Here is a 9,895-nt window from a genome sequence, read left to right on the forward strand (position 1 = left end):
GGCTACCTACCTCGGGGGGAAGGCTCCACGTAGTCTACCACGGCCACCTTCTTTCCCAGCTGAGCAGCTGGAACGACAAGAGAAGCGGGAGGGTGGGGAGCTGCTTTGGGGCTGGGGCTGAGGACCAGACGAAGGCAAGGAAGGAGCCTCCTACCAACTCTGCGCCTGGTCTCCCCCGCTGTGTGCTGCCACGTGGCTGTGCTGTCCACGGTGAGACCCCGTGGGGCTTCTCGACTGCAGCCTTCATCCCACCCACCACAGCGCCAGGACCTAGTGGGACACCCTCCCTCCTTCATAAGCCCACTACCGCAGCACTGGGCCCAGCCCTCCCTTACCTCCTGCCACAGCCGGGTCCAGCCCAGACATTCCGCAGGAGCCCAGTGCCCACCTGGTGCACACTAGCAGGCATCACAGGGCACCCACGCACCGAGAGAGGCCCCGGACTCAGAGTTTCCCCTGGCTCTCTCCCCAAGCCCTCCCAGTGGACTCGCTCACCTCCTCTGGTCCCCACCAGACATCGGGGGGGGGGCTCCCACCCAAGATCTACTCTTGTGGGTATTTGCTGCCTCATTCTCAGGGTGAGGAATTGAAAGTTCTGAAGTCAAATGGCACGTACAGAGTCAGCCAACTTCCAAAGGGGGAGGGAGATCTGGGTTCCAAACTGCACCTCCTGCCTGGAGTCTTCTGGCCTCCCCCACTGGCTGCCACCAGGTTCCTCCCAGGGCCACGAGTCCCAGGTGTTAACCCTGTCACCAATTAGCCTGGGTTAATCGTGGGGTTTCCCCTTGGCTTGCCTGGGGAGCTGCACTGTGAACCTGGGCTCTGGACTTGACTGCCCCCAAGGGCATGCCTGACTTAAACTTCGTGATCCATGAATGTTGGACAAACTACAGAACGCTCTTGATCCATAGTCATCGACCAAGAGCAGAACAAAGTTTTAGAAGCCTTCACATAAAAACCCATTTCATTTGACTGACCAATAATGGGACTGCAGTGATTGCTTTAAAAACTCCAGCCAAGGGAGTACCTGGGTGGCTCAGTCGGTTAGGCATCTGCCTTTGGCTCAGGTCATGATCCCAGGGTCCTGGGATGGAGCCCTCCATCGGGCTCCCTGCTCGGCGGGAAGCCTGCTTCTCCCTCTCCCTCTGCCTGCCACTCTGCATACCTGTACTCTCTATCTCTCCATCAGATAAATAAAATCTTAAAGAAAAAATCCAGCCAAGGGGACTCTTCACACATGCCAAGGTCTGTCTTCCACAGCTGACTACAATGGAGCATCAGGGACTAGATTTATCCTTGCATCCGAGACAACCAAAGATCCAGAAGAAATACATAAAATAATGCTTTCAAGAAACTGAACATCAGAAGACTAAGGAAGTGATTCTTGGATGATGGGAAATAAATACGGTGATGCAGCATGGGGAGGAGGCCCAGGCAGAGTCCACTAGACTCCCTGGCTGAGGAGAGGGCTGGGAGACTGGGGAGACCGAGGCAGCCAGAGCTCCAGGCATGGAGGACCAGAGAGGAGAAAGCTGTCCAGAACCCCAGATAGCTGATCGGTACATGTGCGTGAGGGAACTACAGTGGCCCGGAAAGAACCATTCAGAAAGACTAGAGGACAAAGTACTCACACAGGGCAGGAAGTAGTGCCTGTTCCCAGAAGCCAGACTGGAGAAAACACATAATTTCTGGAGAGCAGGGTAAGTACTAAGGTCAGACCCTAGTCACTGAGAACAACTGGGCCCAGCTCCAGACCCACTGAACAAATCTTAAGTGGAAGACGCAAAAGGATCAAACTCTCTTCCCTGCATCCCAGAACATGCTCGAAAATGTATCTAGGAATCTAAAAATATCCAGAAGCCAGGAAGAGAAAGTCCAAAGTATCTGGAATTCAATAAAAAATGACCAGGCATGCAGAGGAGTGGGAAAAGATAAGACCCAAGGGAGAAATAATCAGTCAACAGAAACTGGCCAAGAATTGACACAGATTTAGCAGAAAAGAAGTAAAACAAGTATTGTCACTGTATCCCACATGTTCGAAAAGTTCAGGAGCACCATGGAAGATACAAGAAAGGACCCAAGTCAAATCTGTAGATATGAAATTACAAGAGATGAAAAAATATATCACATAGGATTAATGGTAGATGAAACCTCGCAGAATCTTTTATTAGTGAATTTGGAAACACGGGAATAGAAACTCTTCAAAATGAAGAGAGTGTCCAAGAGCTGAAGGGAAACTTTGAGTAGCCTACATATGTGTGATTGATGTCTCCAAAAGCGAAGGAGAAAAGGAAGGACGGGAAAATTCCCTGAAGAAATAATGGTTGAAAATTCTCACAACTTGATGAGAATGATCAACCCACAGACCCAGGAAACTCAGTCAACTCTAGCAGAAAAATAATTAAGAACTACACCAAGGTTAAAAAAAAAAAAAGAACTACACCAAGGTTGCACCCTCTTTAAATCACTCAAAACTGGCACCTGGGTGGCTCAGTGGGTTAAGCCTCTGCCTTTAGCTCGGGTCATGATGCCAGGGTCCTGGGTTCGAGCCCCGCATCGGGCTCTCTGCTCAGCCTGCTTCCCCCTCTCTCTCTGCCTGCCTCTCTGCTTACTTGTGATCTCTCTCTCTGTCAAATAAGTACATAAAGTATTTTTTAAAAACCACTCAAAGCCAATGAAAAGAGAAAATCCTGGAAATCACCTAAGACAAAGAGACACATGACAAAGGTACAGAGATAAAAAGGGCAGCAGATGACACGGGAAACAACATAGTGAGAAGCCAGGACAGCAACATCTCTAAAGTACTAAAAGAAACTAAGAAAAACTGTCTACCTTGAATTTTCCAGCTAGAGAAAATATGTATTTTTTAAAGATTTTTATTTATTTGAAAGAGAGAGAGACACCATGCTTGAGCAGGGGGAGGGGCAGAGGGAGAGGGAGAGAATCCTAAGCAGAGGCCATACTCAGTGCACAGCCCCACGCAGTGCCCTGAGATCACGACCCTTAGATCATGACCTGAGCTGAAATCAAGAGTCGGATGCTTAACCGACTGAGCCATCCAGGTGCTGTCCACACACCTGCCTCACCAAGAAAATACCTTTAAAAAATAAAGGCAGGGGCACCTGGATGGCTCAGTGGGTTAAACCCTCTGCCTTCAGCTCAGGTCATGATCTCAGAAGCTTGGGATCGAGCCCCACATGGGGCCTTTCTGCTCAGCAGGGAGCCTGCTCCCCACCCCCTCTGCCTGCCTCTCTACTTACTTGTGATCTCTGTCAAATAAATCAATAAAATATTTTAAAAAATAAAGGCAAGATAAAGATGTCCTCAGACATACAAAAGCTGAAAGAATCCATTATTCTTAGAGCCATCATACAAGAAATGTTCATGGACATCCTCAGGGTAGAAGAAAAATCATGCCAGACGGCAACTCAGATCTATACACAGGAAAGGGCACCAGAAATGGTGACTTCTCGTTAATCTTTCTAGAAGGTAACTGTTTAGACAAAATATAACAATGGGTTATGAACCTCATAACATGTCAAAGTAAGACGTATGGCCACATGGGATAAAGGCTGGGAAGGGAGATGTGCAAACAAGCAGCCATCGCAAGGTTCTTGTACTATACGTGCATTGGACCATATCATTTGCAGGTAGACCGTGAAGAGTTCAAGATGCCTTCAGCAAACCCCCAGGCAACTACCTAGCACCATATTTGTTACGTGAACCCGAGATGGACTAGAGGCCCAAGTGTCAGGGCTGAAACTGGAAAAGTCTTAGGAGGAGACACAGGTATACATCTTTGTGAGCTTGTATTAGACAACTGCTTCTCAGATACCAAAAACATGGCAAAAAGACAACAGGTAAACTGGACTTTAATCAAAATAAAAAATGCTTGTGCTGCAAAGAACACCGTCAAGAAAGTAAAAAGATAATCGAAGGAATGGAAGAAAGTATTTGCAAATCACATGTCTGAGAAGGGTCTAGTATCCAGACTATGTTTATGTAAGAATATGGAACATATGTATATGAGCTCATGGAGCAGTCATGAAAACACAAATAACCCAATTTCAAAATGGGCAAAGCTGGGGCACCTGGCTGGCCCCAGTGGGGGAGCAGGAGATAGGGGCCAATTCGAATCCTCCGACAGTGCTGGTGGGAATATAAAATTCCCAAAAGTGAAAACAACTAAATGTCCATCAATGGCCAAGTGGATAATAAAATGTGGTATGTCCATGCAATGGAATGATATTCAGCCATTAAAAAAAAGTGCCAGCATACACTCTGTTGTGGACGAATGCTAAAAACAGCACGCTAAGACCACCTATTTGTATGAAATGTCCAGAATAGGCAAACCCATAGAAAAAGAAATCAGATTAGTAGTTGCCTGGGGCTGAGGGGTAGAGGGGCTGAGAAGTGGATGCTACGGGGTACAGAGCAGTTTTGGGGAGTGATAAGAATGTCTACAACTGATATGATGGTTTTACAACTCTGTGAATATACTAAAAATGACTGAATTATGCACATTACATGAATGGATAGTATGGTATGTGACTTAATCTCAAAAAATGATATTAGAGGGGCACCTGGGTGGCTCAGTTGCTAGGTGTCTGCCCTCGGCTCAGGTCATGATTCCAGGATCCTGGGATCAAGTGCCGCATCGGATTCCCTGCTCGGCGGGGAGCCTGCTTCTCCCTCTCCCACTCCCCCTGCTTGTGCTCCCTCTCTCACTGTGTCTCTCTGTCCAATAAATAAATAAAATCTTTTTTTAAAAAAGCTATTTGGAAACACATGAAACACATTAGGGACAAATCTGACAAAAGCTTTAAGTTGAAAACTACAAAAGGTTGTAGAAATATATGAAAAAAAATACCTAAAGAAGAAATATACTACACAACCTAGAAGCTCTACTTTTAGGCATTTATCCAAGAGAACTGAAAACACGCATCCACGCAAACACACAACCACAAATGTTCACAGCAGCACCGTTCACAGTAGCCCCAAAGTGCCAACAACCCAAACGTCCTCCTGCCCGTGTACGTGAACAGACAAAACATGGTGTATGTGTACGACAGAATGCAGATCAGTGATAGAAGGGAATGAGCCCCGGACACACACAGCATCACCAACGAATCTCAAAAACAGTTAGGCTTCGTGAAAAAAGCCAGAGAAGAACACATATGACATGGTTTCATTTATGCAAAATTTTAGAAAATGCAAACTAATCTGCAGTGAGAGAAAGCAGATTATTGGCTGTCTGGGGATGCAGCAGGGAGTGGGGAACAGGAAGGGGCTCCCAAGGTTTGAGGAAACTTTGAGGTTTGTTAGGAGCTGAGTCATGTCCCCTCCAAATTCTTCCCCAGAACCTCAGAATGTGACCCTATTTGCAGACAGGGTCTTGATAGAGGTGATTAAATTAGACTGTGACCATATAGGCGGGCCCTATTCCAATCTGACTGGGGAGCATAAAGAGAGGAGATCGGGGCATAGACATGCAGACGGAAGACCATGTGAGGACCCTGGAAGTGATGGCCATCTGCAAGCCAAGGACGGAGGGCTCAGAAGAAACAATCCTGCCGGCACTGTCATCTCAGACTTCCAGCCTCCAGAGCTGCCCCAGCAAGTGAATATGGGGGTGATGGCTACCTTTGCCAGTGTGATTGTGGTGCTTGGTTCCACAGGTGTGTGCCTATGTCAAAGCGTATAGCAAGTCGTCTGCTTTAAATATGTCTGGTTTGTTTTATGTCAATTATAGCTCAATAATGCTATAGAAAAGGGTGATGATCCACAAGGAGAATGTCGCTGTTCCAAAAAGCAAAGACAGACCTAGGAACCGTGGCAGGTGAAGGGAGATGGGCCTCTGTAGGTAAGACACTGGTGCGGACACAACATCCAGGGCTTTCTTCTGCTGTAAGGGACATCGCTGGGACAACTGGCTGTCTAGACACTGTTTCTTGCGGTGGCTCTGTGGTCCAGTGGGATGAGGACTCGTGTCCCTCTGTGGGCTCCCATCTCAGCTGGGAGACTTCCCAGTTTCCTCCCCTCTGACACAGGCCAGCACTCTCCTTTGCCCCTTGGAGAAGAGTAGTGCACAGCAAATTTCCTTTATGCCGACTAGCCATGATTCTAAAAACCCAGGATCTGGGGTGCCCAGGTGGCTCAGTTAAGCATCGCCTTTGGCTCAGGTCATGATCGTTGGGTCCTGGGCTCCCAGCTCAGAGGAAATCCTCCTTCTCCCTCTTCCACTCCCCCTGCTTGTGTTCCCTCTCTCGCTGTGTCTGTGTCAAATAAATACAACCTTTAACAAAAATAAATAAATGGGGTGCCTGGGAGGCTCAGTGGGCTAAGCCTCTGCCTTTGGCTCAGGTCATGACCTCAGGGTCCTGGGATCAAGCCCCGCATCAGGTCCCAGCTCAGTGGGGAGCCTGCTTCCCCCCACCCCCGCCTCCCTCTCTGCCTACTTGTGATCTGTTTGTCAAATTAATAAATAAAATCTTTTAAAAAGAAAGGAAGGAGAGAAAGAAAGAAGGGAAACGTCCGAGGGCTGTCCTTTCATGGTCAGGGTACCTGCTCAACTCCCTCTTGTTGCAGCCCTGTTTCTCCCCTGGCTTCCCCCCTCCCTCACCCACATCTGTCTCCTTATCATTTGGACAGGCAAGCAGACAGCCAAGCACTCCTCCAGCAGAGTGCAGAGCCCCACAGTGAAATGCTGGGTCTGTTCCCCACCCAGATTAGTGGCAAACTGCAACGTATGATTTCTGGACGCCTCTGGGGCCAGCCCTTTCATTCAACCCATCTTCACTGAGCACCCCAGGGTGCCCAGGCCCATCTGGGTGCCCGGTTGAGGAGAGAGAGTAAGACACAGACAGCAGGACAAACCGGGATCTCTGTGGGACATGCCGGGGGCCAAGAATGAGGACAGTGGAGCTGGGGACGGGGACCAGATGGTGATGCTGTCATTCTAAGTAGGGCCGTCTCAGCAGCAAAGGCTGAAGGAAGGTGAGTGGAGCTAACCAGGCAGGCAAAGAGAAGAAGACCAGGCCAGGCAGACAGCCAGGGCATGGAGCAAGGCCAGAAAGACCTTCAGGAAGCATCTGCAAAACACCGAGGTGCCGAGTGGCTAGAGTAGCACAAGGGAGCAAGGTGTGGGCGGTGGGAGACATGTCAGATGGGTGGGGGCAGATCCCACATGGCCCGGGACTGGAGCCCAGGAGAGCTGGCTAAGACCCAGGCTACCCTCCTGCCTACTAGGTACTGCACAGACACTGTGGAATGGCAGGGAGGAGGGACTGACAAGGCCCCTGGGGTGACTCTGGCAGGATGTAGGACCCCAGCTACAGAGATAATGCCCTCCACAAAGCCACTCAGGGTGCATCTCCACCCAGCTTCGAGAACAGTACAGCCCTCTTGGGGGGTGGGGGGGCCCTGCCACGCCGGCAAGAGCAGGGCACAGGACACATACCTTCCTTGGCACAGGCCAGGCCGCCAGATCCCCCGCCAATCACCAGAAGATCATAGTTCTGCCTGCCTGCGGAGGAAAGGGGGGAGAGGTGAGAGGAAGGGCCAGGACAAGTCTGGGGCACGGATCCCACAAGGTGCCGCATGATTTCCAAAGGGTAAGCAGTTCTGCCCGGTTAAATGTGGTATGGGATCCATGTCGTTGGAGCAAAGCCCGCAGCCCGTGGCGGTCTGGGGTGACAGTGCATCCCACATCCGGGCAGAAGGCAACCTCAGTATCCATCACCGTCGCGAATCTTGAAACTAAGCAACGGCAGGTGAGGTTGGCCCAGGGAGCATCACCACCTTTGCAGCAACAATCAGGTCAGGAAGAAGGTAATTTAAGTGGCAGAATGGCTCTGAACTTAAAATTCGCTGAATATTCTAAGCCAGACGTGGATTAAAACACTTTCCTTGAGTCTGTCTTTCAGTTCCAACAGTCACCTTTTGTTCTACATGAGGAAAAATCAAAAGCAGTCTCTGCATTGGGCAGCACAGCCCGGCCTCTCAGAGTGCCTGGCGCACTGTGAGCCCTGGGATAGAAGGGACTCTGAAATGCCTTTTGGGGTCCCCACGATGTCACCTTGGAGGCAAGGCACTCCCACACCCAGCACAGAGGCTGGCTCACATCTCTGCTGCCCTGCAGAACACTTTCTCTGTCTCTCTTCAGCAAACTGCTGGCAGGGAAGGCAGGCAAGGGACAGCCAGAAAGGAGGAAGGGGTGAGGAAGGGAGTGGGGGGGGGCAGGTAGGGGAGGAGCAGGAGTGTCCTTAGGTGTGGCCTGTCAGTCAGAGCCCATGACTGAGATACCCAGCACCAAGCACCGGTCCACTCCCTGTAGCGAAAGGAAGAAATCATAGAAAATCATCAGTATGTGGGGAGGGAGGCAAGGGTGCCAGCTGCTGCACTGTATCTAGAGCTGACCATTGCTCCTGGGCCAAGCACCCAGGTCCTGGGATCAAATCAGGCTCTGCCACCCAAGGCCAGACCAGCTGAACTAGGGCCTCAGAAATGAAAAGACTGGGACGCCTGGGTGGCTCAGTTGGTTAAGCAGCTGCCTTCGGCTCAGGTCATGATCCCAGCGTCCTGGGATCGAGTCCCACATCAGGCTCCTTGCTCGGCGGGGAGCCTGCTTCTCCCTCTGCCTCTGCCTTCCATTCTGTCTGCCTGTGCTCGCTCTCTCCCCCTCTCTCTCTGATAAATAAATAAAATCTTAAAAAAAAAAAAAAAAAAGAAATGAAAAGACTGTATCTTCCTTTGGGGCCACCTTGACTTTCCTGGTGGGCAAGGCTGTAGAAAATATTCCTGAGGTCTTGTGTTCCTCAGGGACCTCGGCTTTAGGTCCCTGCACTCACAGACAGGTCCAGGACTTGAGATCTTGCAAGAACACAGGAACTCCAGCCTAGAGGCGGCCCTGGCTTGCAGCTGATGAAGCTAGGGGAGCTGGCTAAAGGAGCTGTGTCCTGATGCTCAGCTGGTAGCCTGCTGCCACCAGGCCCACCCTGGCTTTGTACCCACTCCATCTGAGGGCACCTGAAATGTGCACACAGGCAAACATGGGACCAAATGGAGCCACAGCTTGGTTCAAACAGCCAGTCCGAAGGAGAACCAATTCCAGATTCAACCCAGAGGGGTCTGAAGAGGCCTCAACTTTTGACAGTTATTCTGGTGGCTTTGATATGAGCCCAAAGAACCGAAGACAAACTGCTGGTTGGAGAGAAGCAGCTGCAGGTTCCCCCAGGGAGCACTCAATTCTGGCTGCTCTGGGCTTGGGGGGGCAGGTGGGGGACGTGAAGCTTTTGCCCAGGACAATACCCCTACCTTCCATTGCAGGTGCTGATGCTGGTCCTTCCTGCTGACAGAGCAGGTCCTGGCTCCAACTGTCCCAGCTCCACACTGTCCCCTCTGCCTACTATCAGCAGAGGGCAGAGCAAGCCACCGAGCTTATCTTTGTGGGTTTGCCCTCCCCAACTGCTGCTCATACCCTGGAGCTCTGACAGTTGGATAAACACTTGGACGAAGACTCTACCTTAAGGACAGGGAAGGCGGATGAAGCAGGTGCTGCTCTGAGAGGGCTACCTGGGGACATACCACTTTAGTGCCTGGGGCAGCCTTCCAGCCTCACCTTCCCCACTGCACATTCTGGGCTCAATCCCAGAAAAGCCTGTCTTCTTTTTGCTCTGAGCCCATCGTCCTTGACTTTTCTGCTCCCTGCAAGCATGGCAAGGCCAAGTGAGTGGTGCAATACTCTGGGAGGGCCAGTAGAGGCGTTGCGGTGTCCACAGGCATGCTGACCACCTCGGGGAGCCACCTTGGGAGTCCTCCGGTGCTGTCCTCCCCACCGCGCATTCTTTCCTGGTAGCAGGTGTTAGGGGACAGGTGACACCAGTGATAGTGTCAT

The 9,895-nt window shown here is 50.6% G+C and overlaps 1 protein-coding gene across 2 annotated transcripts in view; it reads right to left on the bottom strand.

The window, feature by feature from the left end:
* Positions 1–9,895, bottom strand: part of TXNRD2 (thioredoxin reductase 2) — a 49,687-nt gene that overhangs the window by 38,141 nt on the left and 1,651 nt on the right. Inside the window, exons 1-3 of one of the 2 annotated variants that reach the window (XM_059409100.1) lie at positions 9,316–9,418; positions 7,460–7,525; positions 11–67 (exon numbers count right to left, since the gene is read on the bottom strand). In XM_059409100.1, the coding sequence (XP_059265083.1) occupies positions 11–67; positions 7,460–7,525; positions 9,316–9,322 (130 nt within the window). In that variant the 5' untranslated portion in view covers positions 9,323–9,418. Of the gene's footprint in view, positions 1–10; positions 68–7,459; positions 7,526–9,315; positions 9,419–9,895 lie in introns of those variants that run through there. The other variant, XM_059409101.1, reaches the window with a different exon arrangement.

The sequence above is a fragment of the Mustela nigripes genome, chromosome 8 (genome assembly GCF_022355385.1).
Source record: "Mustela nigripes isolate SB6536 chromosome 8, MUSNIG.SB6536, whole genome shotgun sequence".
In the NCBI taxonomy this organism is placed as follows: Eukaryota; Metazoa; Chordata; class Mammalia; order Carnivora; family Mustelidae; genus Mustela; species Mustela nigripes.